This window comes from Choloepus didactylus, chromosome 19 (genome assembly GCF_015220235.1).
Source record: "Choloepus didactylus isolate mChoDid1 chromosome 19, mChoDid1.pri, whole genome shotgun sequence".
In the NCBI taxonomy this organism is placed as follows: domain Eukaryota; kingdom Metazoa; phylum Chordata; class Mammalia; order Pilosa; family Megalonychidae; genus Choloepus; species Choloepus didactylus.
The window spans coordinates 25011094-25025480 of NC_051325.1; the positions used below are offsets into that span (position 1 = coordinate 25011094).

The following is a 14387-nucleotide window of genomic DNA, read 5'->3' on the forward strand; positions in this document are numbered from 1 at the left end:
GGCTTGGCTACGGCTCGCTGGGCTTGCTGGGCTTGGCTGTAGACTAGAGGTCAAGTTGATGTCTGCTTCGTGTATCTCTCCATTCAGGACCTCAGCCGAGGGAAAGTCATCTGCCTGAGAAAAAAACATGGTAAATGGTGAGAGCACAAGAGGGAACGTGGAAACACATAGTGCTTCCGAACACCTCAACCCAGAACTGGCACACTGTGTCTTGGTCAAAGGTGATCCATAAACAAAGCTAAAGCCAATGGGGCCGAGAACTGTCCTCTGCTCACAGTGAAACGTAGAAAATACAGAAGGGGAACAAAAAATTTCGAATGATGTAATCTAATCTACCACACCCAGAAAATCCAACTTTGATCTTCTGCAGCTGGTATAAGGAGAAATAACTGAAAAGATGTAACCATAAATGAATTAATGATAAGTTTCCTATTGTCTTTTGCTAGCAAGGATGTAAACAGCTGCCTCTTTTCTGTTTGCATTTTCTAGGTTTTTGCATCATGTTTGGAAAGAAAAAGAAAAAGATTGAAATATCTGGCCCATCCAACTTTGAACACAGGGTTCATACTGGGTTTGATCCACAAGAACAGAAGTTTACCGGCCTTCCCCAGCAGTGGCACAGCCTGCTGGCAGATACCGCAAACAGGCCGAAGCCCATGGTAGACCCTTCGTGCATCACGCCCATCCAGCTGGCTCCCATGAAGGTATGGTGGGGATTCTGTCTTTAAGTTGGCTTAAGAAGGAGGTTCTTATTTGATGTAATATACCATCTATATGGGCAAGCTGTAAAAATGCCTGCACCATATATTTTTTTAATATCCACAATCTACAGTTATCCTTCAACAATTGTAATGTTAACCATTTGTTGTAAATTGCAACACTAAAAAGGAACCTCAGCTTTCAGAGGAGAGCTTTTTATTGTAATAAGACGCATAACATGCAATCACAAACTAGGAAAGTTTATTTCTACTTTAAATGGTATTTGATTGTCTTAACACTGAAGAATATTATTCATCCCTTTTGGTTAATATTGGCAGTAACCTCTGATTAAACATACATATTTGACAATCTTTTGTTGTTTTGCATTTGCCCTCAGGAAATTTAAACTTATCTTGTACATAAAATTTTGTGCTACCAGAGTTTTTTTTGTACTTTTTTTAAATTAAATTCAGTTTTATTGAAATATGTTCACAGACCATACAGTCATCCATGGTGTACAATCAACTGTTTACAGTACCAACATATAGTTATGTGTTTATCACCCCAATCTATTTTGAACATTTTCCTTACATCAGAAAGAATCAGAATAAGAATAAAAAATAAAAGTAAAAAAGAACACCCAAACCATCCCCACCATCACACCCTATTTTTCATTTAGTTTTTGTCTCCATTTTTCTACTCATCCATCCATACACTGGATAAAGAGAGTGCGATCCACAAGGTTTTCACAATCACACTGTCACCCCTTGTAAGCTATATTGTTATACACTTGTCTTCAAGAGTCAAGGCTACTGGGTTGGAGTTTGATAGTTTCAGGTATTTACTTCTAGCTATTCCAAAACATTAAAACCTAAAGAGGGTTATCTATGTAGTGCGTAAGAATGTCCACCAGAGTGACCTCTCAACTCCATTTGAAATCTCTCAGCCACTGAAACTTTGTTTTGTTTCATTTTGCATCCCCCTTTTGATCAAGAAGATGTTCTCAATCCCATGATGCCGGGTCCAAATTCATCCCTGGGAGTCATATCCTGCATTGCCAGGGAGATTTACACCCCTGGGAGTCAGGCCCCATATAGGGAAGAGGGCATTGAGTTCACCTGCAGAGTTGGCTTAGTTTGAGAGAGAGAGAGGGCCACATGTGGTGCTACCAGATTTTGACAATAATATCATACGCACACACAACAAACTTACGTATATATATATACACATATACTATACACACACATACATACATGTTTTATATAATCAAAATATATAATACATAATTAAATATATAAATATACATATATGTATCAGTCAGGGTTCTCCAGAGAAATAGAACCAAAATGACATACACAGAGAGAGAGAAAGAGAGAGAGAAAGAAAGAAAGAAAGAAAGAAAGAGAAAGAAAGAAAGAGAAAAGAAAGAAAGAAATAGTTATTTTTAAGGAATTACCCCACGTGACTGTGGGAGCTGGTAAGCTGGAGATCCCAAGGTAGGTTAGCAGGCTGGAATTTCTGGTAAGAGTAATATTTCAGTCTTGAGTGTGAAAGCTGTAAGGGAAGTCAGCAGGCTGAAAATTCCAGTAAGTGTTGATAGTAAAGTCTTAGGTACAAAATCCTAGGGGAGGCAGGCAGGCAGAAATTCCCCGAGAGTTTTTGGTGTTGTAGTCTTGAGGCAAAATTTCTTCTCTTTCTTGGGCCCATGGTTGTTTGCTCTTAAGGCTTCTAACTGATTGAATGAATCAGTTACCCACGTTATTGAGGGTAATCTCCTTTACCTAAAGTCTTTACGTAAAGATGCTAATCACATCTGCAGAATATCTTCACAGCAACATTTAAGCCAGTGTTTGACTAAAGAAGTAGACATCATAACCTAGTCAAGTTGACACATAAAATTAAATTCAAATTTGTCTCCAGAGAGAGCCATTTCAAATAAAAGCAAATAACTTGAGGCCTAGAATAGGATACAGTTTACCTTAAACAAATGGCTGGATTTTGGCAAGGAATGTTCTTGAAAAAAGTAATTGCACCAAAGCAGAAAGCAGACCCGATATACTTCAGATATGCCAAGTTACTACAAAGAAAATCCAGCCATTGAAGTTTCCTTTGCACTTCAGAATGGTACAGAATGATAAGAAATCCTCAGATCATCAGGCAGTTGCCCAAAAGCTAACTACAGAAATTAAATGTAGTTGGTGTTTATCATGATATTAAATAGATGATTCCAGAGTTTTGTAATCCAGGCAAAGCAGGAAGTTCAGGTTCTTCTCTTAGTGATTATATTAGTAGACATCTGAGCTATATAAATTTCTTATTCTTGAGTTAATGATATGTTTAAATGATATGCAAATCAAAAGTGGATGTATTTTTAGTAGGATGCAAAGAGGATCATAGCTCATAAATTATGGGAAATACTTAGGAGATACCACTTAAGATAACTAAATTGGTCATTCTTTTCTGATATTCAGCATTGAATCTGTTCTACCCAAAGATCAATACACAGTTTTAGATTCCTGCACTTTATAAGTTTGACTTATAAAAGCTTAGAAATCATTTGAGAAATGCAAAAAAAAAAAAAAAAAAAAAACAATAATATTAAAAAGCCTTTCTAACTCTTACCTAAAATGAACAAATGGTAATGTATCATAATTTTTGCTTCAGATTTGCTTTTAATTTTCAAGTAGAACTATAGAAATAATATTGTATAGTATTATTTGGCATATTTAAATTTTATGAAATGATGCATATTGGATATAATATTCTCTAACTTGCTGGTTTACTTAACATTCTTTTGAGATAAATTCATAATGATACATAAAATTGAGTTTATGTTATAATTGCTCTCTAGATTTTTAAAGTTCATTTATCCATTTCTCTACTATGGAATATTCATAAATAACATTGTCATGAACATCTGTGTTCATGTCTCTTTGGGCACAGGGAGAGATTTTCTTGCAGTGCTTCTCAAATTGTGGTCGGGAACCCCTGGGGCATCCCTCAGACCCTTTCATAGTAATGTGAAGTCATCATTTACATTTCTCTCTTGTTCTCTTCCACACTTGTACAGTGTTTTCCAGAAGCTACATGATACGTGATAACGTCATTTTTGTGATGTCTACTGGCTTGTGGGCCTATGTGTTCTTGTGTTTTAAAATTTTCTCATGATTTCTAATACAGTAAATATTGATAGATATAACCAAACCAAAGTCCTTTGGGGTCCTCAATGATTTTAAGAAGTTCCTGAGACCAAAAAGTCTGAGAACCACTGTCAAAGGGCATAAACTATACAGCAATCCCTATGTTTAATCTTTGTGGTAGACTCAGCCAGCAACTTTGGTTATCTGTGTCATTTGTAACTCGTGCCTCACCAACTACCCACTTTTTTTTCATGAAAATAGGGACTTTTGCCTTCTCCATTTGTCTGTTAACCTTTCAATCTCTACAACTTTTTCAAAGATTGTTGCATGCAATATACTATGCCTGTCAGTGTCCTAGGACATGATTTATCTAGACCAAGATTCTTTGACATCATTTAAGACACCTATATCCTTACTCCCATTTCCTTTTCTAATTTCCCCTTCAAATCTCTTCTAGAATGTTGTTTCTACCCTTTCAAATTTGAAGAGTCATAGAGAACAGCAAAGCAAAACTGGCTTTGAATGGGTTTGCCATATCTTTGTCATCTTTTGTATTTTATAATTTTCTAAAGCCGAGCTTCTGTCTACCTTGTTTACATTCTGCCCGTTACCAGAGGGAGCAGAGTAACCCTCCCACACATACTGGGAGCATGTATGTGTGGCCCAATCCCTCTGGTGTTGACCTGAGGGACTTACTTTTCCCTCTTTGTGTAGAAGGCAATTCACAGAGCTCTTCTACAGAACTCTGTGGGAAAGTAGTCAAGTCATGGTACTTGGAGCAAAGGATTGCTGGCTGTAAACATGCACTGCAGTGCCTGGCACAGTAAAGAAACTATTTCCTAGGGAATAGTAGACATTTATATCCACATAAATGGGAATTCCTAGGGCCACAAATGGAAGCCTAAGATAAGAAACATGCCCAGAAAGGATAGGGGAGGCCCCTATGCTTTGGCTTGGAGCTGTTCTGTAAACTTGTTGTATGGATAAACCTTGAAGGAAAGCATTTGCAGAGGTCAATCTGCAAAGACTGGGTAAGGTGTTTTTCTTTTTCTTTTTCTTTTTTTTATTAGCTCTTGGCATACAAGGAAAGTTGTCATAACACTAGCTGGATACAAGCTTAAGGAACAGATGCTTCAGAGTCTAAATTCTGATGATAACACATTAAAATATCAAAATGTCCTGGTTTCAACAAAAGATTACCAAACATACAAAGAAGCAGGACACCATGGCCAAGGGAAAGGAGAAGATTAAAGCAAAAGAAACTATCAGTGAGAAGAACCAGACCTGGGATATACCAGACAAAGATTTTAAAAAGTGGACCTAAATAGGATCAAAGAGGAAATCAGGAAAACCATAGGTGAATACAAGACAATATTAGTAGAATGTTAGCAAATTATGAAAAGGAACCAAACACAACTGAGGATCACAGTTAACGGAAATGTAAAATTCCCTGGAGAAGTTCAACAGCAGATTGGAGCTGACAGAAGAAAGAGTCTGTGAACTTGAAGTTAAGACAATTGAAATCAGTCAGTCTGAGGAGCAGAAAGAAGAAAGAATGAAGAAAGGTGAACAGAGTCTGAAGGAACCTGTGGGACACCATCAAGCATACCAATATATGCATTGTGGGAGTCTTAGAAGAGAAGGAAGAGAGAAAGGGTTAGAGAGAATATCCAAAGAAATAATGGCCAAAAACTTCCCAAACTTAATGAAAGACATGAATATACTCATCCAAGATGCTAAATGAACTCCAAACAGGATATGCAGAAATAGGCCCACTCTGCAGCATGTTATAACCAAACTGTCGAATGCCAGAGAACTCTGAAAGACACAAGAGAGAAGCACATGCCATATAGAAAGGAGCTTTAATAAGATTAGCTGCCAATTTCTCATCAGAAACCATGGAGGTAATAAGGCAATGGAATGATATGAAAATGCTTAAGGCAAAAAATTGCCAACCAGGAATTCTCTATCTGGAAAAACTGTCTTTCAAAAATAAGGGAGAAATTAAGATATTTCCAAATAAACAAAAGCTGGGGAAGTTCTTCACCACTTGAGCAGCCCTATAAGAGATACTAAAGAGAGATCTTCAGGTTAAAAGAATAATAATCAATGGATTAAAATCACATGAAGAAATAAATATCTGTAACGAGGGTAATGACATGGGTAAATATAAATGCCATTACTATTGTATTTTTGGTTTGTAACTCCACTTTTTACTTCCTGCAGGATCTAAAGGCAAATGCATAAAATGCAATGATAAGTCAGTATTTTGGAGCTCAAAATGTATGAAAGTAATTTGTGACAAGAACTACTTAAAGATGGGGAGATAGCAGGTTATGGGAACACAGTTTGTGTATACTATTGAAGTTAAGTTAGTACCAAAGCAAACAAGATTGTTGTAGATTTAGGATGTTAATTTAGCCCCATGGTAATTGCAAAGAAAATATGAAAGAATATGCAAGTTTATAGAGACAGAAATTCCAGTAGAGATTACCAGGGGTGTGGAACAGTTAAAATGGGGATTTAATGCTTAATGGGTATAGGTTTTCTATTTGGGGAGATGGGGAAGTTTTAGTAACGTAAGGTGGTGAGGGTATCACAATATTGTGTATGTGATTGATCCCATTGAATGGTATGTTTGGGAGTGGTTGAAATGAGAAAGTTTATGCTACATATATGTGCTCACAATTACAAAGAAAAAAAGGGAGGAGGGGAGGAAGGAAGGAAAGAAGGAAGAGACAATAACAATTAAATGCAATACATGATCCTGGATGGGATCTAACAAGGGAGGAGAAAAGGCTCAAAGAGACATTATCAGGAGATAAGAAAAAATTGGAATATAGACTTTAAATTTTATATCAATGTTAAATTCCTTGAATTTGTTACCTGCATGTAAGTGAATATCCGTGTTCTTAGAAAACATACATTGTAGTATTAGGTCTTCAGAGGCATGATGTATACAACCCACAATTAAGTGTTCAGAAAATGGATTGTTAAGTAGACATTCAGATAGATGGATGGATAGATGCATCAATAGAATGATACGCAAATGTGGAAAAATGTTAAAATTTAGTGGATCTGGGTATCTGAGGGGTGTAAGGATATACTGGGGTTCTGTGTATTGGGTTTGCATTATATTAGTACTGTCTTGTAAGTTTGAAAGATTGCAAAATAAAAGTTAAAAAAATAAAAAGAGAGACGGGAAACCAAGGCACAGAGAGGTGACGACTCTTGTCCGAGGCCACAAGATCAGAAAGTTGCAGAGTTTTGTCATCACATCCCTTAAGCTGGATCATGTCAGTCCTCCAAGGACTCCCCCTCTGACTTAGATAAAATTTAGGTCCTCACTGTAGGTCTCCGGGGCCCTATGACCTGCCTCCCACCCACATCTCCCACGCACTCCTCCTCACTCATCCGCTTTGGCTTCCTTGCCAGTCCATAAATACTCCATTGTGCTCCCACCTCAGGACCTTTTGCATGTGCTGTTCCCAAAGCCTGTAACACGCTTCTCCCAGACATCCCCACGACTCATCACTTCACTCTTTTGACTCTTGCCTCAAATGTCTTCTTAGCAATCCTTCTCAGATGACTCCCTTTAAAATTGCAAACCACTCCCCACCCTCCTTCCCTGCTTTATTTTTTCCATAGCACCTATCAACTTATAATACACCACATAATTTACCTATTCTGTTCATTGTCCATTGTCTATCTCCCCCACAAAACAAAACCAAACCAAAAACATCCTCTTCACACACATGAAAAAAAGATAAAATCAAGAGAGGTAAATCCTCACGTCTGTCCACACCATTCATGAAGGCTTCTACCACTCTTGAATATTCTTCATTCTCATAGTTTGTTGAAAACTCATCGGAGAATGAGTCCACTTTAATTACTCTATAATTATCTGCCTTTCTTTCCCATGTTCATGATTCACAAGTTTTCATTCAGGATTTAAGTTTTTAGATCCACATCATTCTTCTTAGTCATGTTTCCATGGGACCCTCTCTTTCCTTGAATATTTTTTGAAATCTGCTTTTCTAAAACTAGAGGCAAACATCTGATATTTTCTGGCATTTTTCCCCTTTGACCCAAAATATTCTTCCACTGTCCCTTCTCATTTCCATATCCATGTCACTCTTCCTTTTTGGTCAGAATTAAGTCTAGAGGGGCTATTTCTCTTACTACTGTACCTCCAGAAAGTTATCACCAAGGAAATTCAACTGTGTATCAGATGGTGCCACATTTCTAGCCAAATGAAACTCCCAGCATTTCTGAGAGCTGCAGGCCACCCCGTCATGACCTGTTCTGGCTCCCAGGCGTGTTTTGTGGTCTGTACAATGAAAGCCTCACACAGACCTTTAGTTGGGCTGAGTGGCTTCTGCCCTTTTATTTGCAACCTGGCATTTTCCACTGGGTCCCTTCTTGAAGCTCATGGATTCTCCACAATTTTCTTATCCTCTTAAAACAGTGTGGTTTCACCTCCCTGTTCTTTTAGATCTGTTTCTACTAAAGTAACCTGTTGAGGGGTAGAGAAGCATCCTTCTTAGAACGTGAAATTCTGTGCCCTGCATTTTGAAACAGAAAGAAGAGGGTCGTGGAGTCAGCACTCTTAAATCTTGGTCCAGGATCTGCTACTCACAGACTTTGGATAAGGCACCTACCCTCTAAGCAAAGAATTTCTTTGTCTATAAGATGGGGGGTGCTAATATCTCCTTTGCAAGCTTGAGTTGCCAGATCCTTATTGTCCAAGGAGCTCTGGTATGTGGAGAATAATACCTTGTATTTGTATTTAGTTTAATACTACGTGTAGTAAAATAATTGATCTGTTAACCAATTTAGGAAATTACCAGTACTTATCAACTGTTAAATTAGTTCGCTCAGTCAAATTGTATGATACATTTAAACATTAGTTAGTCAAAATATCTCAAATATTTCAACACAGGTTTACTATATCAAGTTTTCTTCTCTGCTTCAACAATAAACACCTTAAAAAGAGTAAATGCACACCAACAAACAAAAATTGTAAAGACACATAAAATATCATAATACTTAAAAAATATATTGCTACATCAATATTTAACCTCCTACAAAAATATTGGCAGTATATTTTGATTTGGCTCCTCATTTCAATGTGTTTTATAGTTTCTCAACATTACACTGTAAATATTGATTTTTAAATCATACCACGGTTTCAATAGTCTTACCAGACCCCAAAAATAAAAGAATACCATCTCCAACAAGCTGGTAGATGCTTAATAAGTAGGACCTAACATTGTTGAGTTGTTACTGTTGTGAATCGTTACAACTTCCGCTGAATAGATTTTCTCCTGTGTACCTGAGGTCCCCAACACTTGTTTAACTCAGGGTGAATTCTGAGAACTTATTTGAAAACCTCCAGGACACAGGAAATGTTGCTTTAATTCCACTCATTCATTAGACCAGTTTATTGATTGCTCCTTATGTGCTGGGCATTGTTTTAAATGAGCGGTTGCCTGTGTCAACAGGAAGTGATCATTCCCTGTTCTCTGAAATTTGCATTCTCAAGGGGAAGACATACAACAATCATTTAAATAAGTAAACAACATTGTTACAGTAGCAATAAATGCGATAAATAAAATAAACGTAATCATAACCTAAGGTAATTGAAGGTGTTGGGATCACTATTTAGTGTCATTGAGGAGAGTCGATATGGAGGTGACAAAGGAACCAGGTATGAGAAGACTGGGGAGGGGGTGAGTGTGACGGGTAGAAGGGAGAACTATTGCAAAGACCTTGTGGCAGGAGCAAGTTTGGGCAGTTCACGGGAAAAACAAGTGGTCCATGTGGCTGGAGCAGAATAGGTCCTGGAGCGGGTAGGAGATGAGGTCAGAGGGGCAAGCAGGGCCTGGATGGCCTGAGGACTGCTATGAGCCTGCTATTTGTTAAACCCCCAAGGATGAAGGGCAGGGGTCTCAGATCAAGAAACTGTGTATTACAGAAGGAATTGATTTGTTTAAGGTTCATATCCAATTTAAAGTGTAGCAACCACATTGATTAGATAACCAATCCTCCTGGGTCTAGCAGTACATCAGTTAAAGGGGTATGACTGTCTGGGATGCAGGGGGTCCTTCTTACCACAGGATTACCAAAAGACATTTAAGAAAAATATGAAAAAGCTATTGTATTTTTTTTTTAAATCAGCTTCAGTTTAGTTATTTTAGGTTATTTGGTTTTTCTTATGCCTTTGTTTGATTATGGTTTGTTAATTTTCTTGGGGTATGGTAGGAACACGTTAGAAGCAAAGTAGTTATTTTAGGTTATTTGTTTTTCTTAATCCTTTGTTTTGTTTGAAATGTTTTTTATATATTTTTTTTTAATTTTACGATAAAGTTTTTAAAAAAAAAGAAAGAAAGAAAAACATGAAGCTTTTAGTGTATTGGAATAGCTAGAAGGAAATACCTGAAATTGTTGAACTGCAACCCAGTAGCCTTGATTCTTGAAGAGCATTGTATAACTATGTAGCTTTCACCGTGTGATCATGTGATTGTGAAAACCTTGTGGCTCACACTCCCTTTATCCAGTGTATGGACAGATGAGTAGAAAAATGGGAGCAAAAAGTAAGTGAATATTAGGGAGGGATAAGGTGGGGGGATGTTTGGGGTGTTCTTTTTGACTTTTATTTTTATTCTTTTTATTAATTTTATTTTTATTACTTTTTTGGAGTAATGAAAAAGATCAAAAATTGATTGTGGTGATGCATGCACAACTGTATGATGATACTGTGAACAATTGATTGTACACATTGGATGATTGTATGGTATGTGACTATATCTCAATAAAATTGCAGGAAAATTTTTTTAAAAAAAGAAAAACATGGAACTTCTTACAGAAGTAATTGCTGTGCGTGTTATAGATATTGTTAATTTTGTTGAAAAGCAAAAGGTAATAATAAAATGAAACCTCTTCTGCAGATTACCTATATTTTAAACCCTCTCATTAAAAATACCACTTCAAAAAGAACTCAGCAGTATTCATTAAATAGATCACAATCAGGCCTCTCACTGGATGAACAGATTGTTAATCCTTTGCTCAAATTATCTCAAAATTTCTACACTTGCAAAATCAGTGAGGAGAACTCTCTCGATGTCTATTACTCCCCAGAATCCCTCCCTCCATTTTCAATATGGTTTCTCAACCATCTCACCATCTCAGAGACTGTGGAAGGAACGGAAGGAAAACGTTACACTGGCAACACGTTCTCTTGATTTGGGGAAGGTAACCCTTTTTCCAAAGGAAAAGATAAAACAAAACCAAAGCCAGATTTATATATATTTTCTTTTCTTGCATCCCACCAAACCTGGAAACTTCTGAAAAGTAGTTTTCCATTTTATCAATAAGGTTAGGATTTGAAGTACCCCAGGCCATATCATCTCATCCCTCAAATATCTCTCTCTCTCCCCCTCTCCTTCTCATGCACACACACATACAAATACACACAATTTTTAAAATAAAACTTGGCATTGACAGCTTATAAGTATCATCTCTTGTCTTTTACCTCAGGATTTTAATTAAGCCACTTTACCATTTCGTTTCAAAGTTTGTGCAAGCTAAAGCTCAAATTGCTTAGCTGTTACTCCAACAAACAAAAGTGGATGTTTTCAGAGAAGAGGGTGTTACCCTGGGAAAGTTATCTCAGCACCCACCCCTTCTTCCATTTTGAGGAGCAGATGTTAACCACACAGCTTCTCCAGACCTCCTGGCTGGCCCATCCTGGCACCCAGTGTGGGGATAGTTAATCACAAATGGGTGGTTTCCACACTTGCTCCTCCCTGGAACATGGAGAGAATAACTGGATGTTCATAGCCGAATCTGAAAGACAGCTCCCAGGGTCCCGGTTAAAAACGGACCCCCGAGACCTCACGAATGAAGGTCTCGGTCGCTCTGCAACAAGGCTTTAGCATCTCTGGTCACCCTCAACATCAAGGCTAACAGAAGTGGAATGTACCGTTTTAAAAGCAATCATCAATAATAGGTTAAATTGGAAAGTTATCTATGACTTATTAATGGTTAGATCTGTTTCTGAACACCTCCTCGCGTGGTTCAAAATGCCTTTCCCAGCCTTCCAGCAGTGTCTATGGACCCCCCTACAGTAGGTCAGGGAGAAGATAGAGCCGTCCCCACATGGGGACAGAATATGTATGGGGGCTCTGTGAGTCCCTCATCTTGATTCTTTCATCCCAGCTCTACTCCCTGAGCAGCTGCTTGTGTGAGGGCAAAGCAGGCATAAAATCTATAGGAATCTGTAGCTTTTGTTGAAATATCCCAGGAAACAGGCCTGGCCAACATTGAGAAGTAATATCGTTACCAAACATTGGATAGTGCTTTACAGAGTGCAAAATATTTACTATATGTTACTTTGTGGCACTCTCATGGAACAAAAAAAATGGATAGCTTTAACCCTGTTTTATAGATGAAGAAATCTTGGCTTGACATGTTTAATTGATTTGATCAAATTCACCCAGTTTCTCAGCAACTTGAATTCAGAACTAATGTCAAAGACCCAGCTGCATTTGGACCCTTTCTTTCCTCCTCTTGTGCCCTTCCTTATTATTTATTTGTGTGCTGACCCCCTCCCACATGAAGTATTTGCTTTTGAAAGGAGGACCATAGGGGGAGAAAACAATCATAATTCCAAGGATAGAACCTGAAACTTCACTATCATCAGGTGAGCGGAGTGGTGGTATCTTTGAGCAGAAGTTTTCTAGTGCCTCAGGTAGCACAAGAAAGATTGATGGCCTAGGGAAGGTTGGAGAAAAAGTCATAATCAGAGATGTCAATTATCAATCATGGCCCTGTGTACCAGATGCTGTGTTGTGTAGGTGCTTCACATATACCATCTGTGGTAGATTGAATTACTAAACTCAATTCTTCATTCCCCTTGCCACAGCCTCATGGAAGGTTGAATATACCACCCCCACCCCTTGATTCTGGGCTTGGCCATGTGATGTGCTTTGGCCAATGGGGTTATGTGAGCAAAGACTTGAAATATGCAGCTGAGATTTACCTTTGTGTGTCTGCCATCACCTTCAGATTTGAGAACATGCCATGGGTAGCTCAGTGAGTGAGAGGCACATGGAACAGAGTTACCCCAGCCTACCTGTGGCCCTGCAGCTTGAAGCAGAGCCTCCCCAGCCTCATGCTCATTATAAGATACTGAATGTGGGTTGATTTGTTATGCAGCATTATTGAATGAGTTGACTAATACACTGTCTCATTCAGACCTCATATTCAACCCTTTCAAGTGGGTGGTATTAACTCCATGTTTTAGGTGAGGAAAGCAAGGCTTAGCTTACTGAAGGCCCCACAGCTAGTAATTGGAAGAGGCCTAGGATTTAAATTCCAAACTTGTATGACTCCAAAGCCCATGCAGATAACTGCCATGCCACCTTGCTTCCTGATGATAGGGGCATATTTGGGCACAGAAAAGTGTTGCACACATAAATGATGCTAGGTCAGAAAAAAAAAATAGCTTCCTTGTAACTTAGTCTTGCCTTTTCATTTCACAGATGATGCAAAGGAGACCAAGGTAGGTGAAGCAGTTTTTCTCAAGGTCAAAGAGCAAGTTAATGTGAGATATTGTTTCTATGTATAAGGAATGCTTCTGATTTATGCATTTAGAGAGCCTGGATTTAGCCCATGAGCCCTTACTCACTTGAAAGTATGACTAGGATATCATTTAAAATGTCTTATCATGACTGCCATGGCTTTCTTTTTCAGTTGTAGAGTACTCAGCTCCCTTTGCAGAGTCTTTCACATATCCATAACCCACCTGGTCTTCTTAAGTGACTTAGGCAGAACATTTAAACAGGAAATGTCCATGAAAGTGCATGGAGAAGCAAATGAGCAAACATTCAAACCCCTGCTGCTCACCCCCTCTCCAGGATGGTCTTGCTGCTTCCTGAGCTGATCAGGTCTGAGGTCAAACAGCAGACCCACAGATCACAAACATCTCCCAGACTTTTGTCGGTTTCCTGTAGCATGGCCAGCTCTGAGTTCCTGAGAGCCGAACTCAGCAAATGAGGGTGGTTGTGCTTTGTTAACTGGAAAATTCTTTTCTGAAATGATATTCTCAGGAGCTCCTCATTCACCCCAGCTCCTCTCTCCCTGCAGTGGTGACCTAACTGAAAATAATCTTTCTAAATTGAAAGAAAAAAAGCATGTGGCTCTCTGTGACTCCCACACATGCTTGGAACTTGAAAAGACTTAATTTTATCTTTCATTTAGCATCTTATAGAAAATAGGACACTAAGATGGCAGCTGTAGGCTTCTTTGGTGGAACAGTCAAGTCCTATAGTTGTTATCATTTTGTCATATAATTCTAAATATAAGTGTTACACTGTTTATTCTATTTATACAAGTGAGAGAACTATCATTCTGGTAATTTCCAAGCAGCACATCACTATTCAATTGATTGAATGCTACTACCATTGCGTATGATGTTAAAATTTTAATGGAAAAACTGTGCCCAAGATGGTCTAAAAGTTTTCTGTAAATATTCCATACATCACC

At 38.2% G+C, this 14387-nt stretch overlaps 1 protein-coding gene across 3 annotated transcripts in view; it reads left to right on the forward strand.

Moving 5' to 3' along the window:
* The window catches only part of PAK5 (p21 (RAC1) activated kinase 5), a 328406-nt gene that overhangs the window by 233804 nt on the left and 80215 nt on the right, over positions 1-14387 (forward strand). For all 3 annotated transcript variants that reach the window (XR_005213193.1, XM_037812288.1, XM_037812290.1), the window contains one exon: positions 490-704. Coding sequence is in view for 2 of the 3 variants with exons in the window: in XM_037812288.1 (XP_037668216.1) it covers positions 490-704 (215 nt within the window). In the remaining variant the exon portion in view is untranslated. The remainder of the gene's footprint in view (positions 1-489; positions 705-14387) is intronic.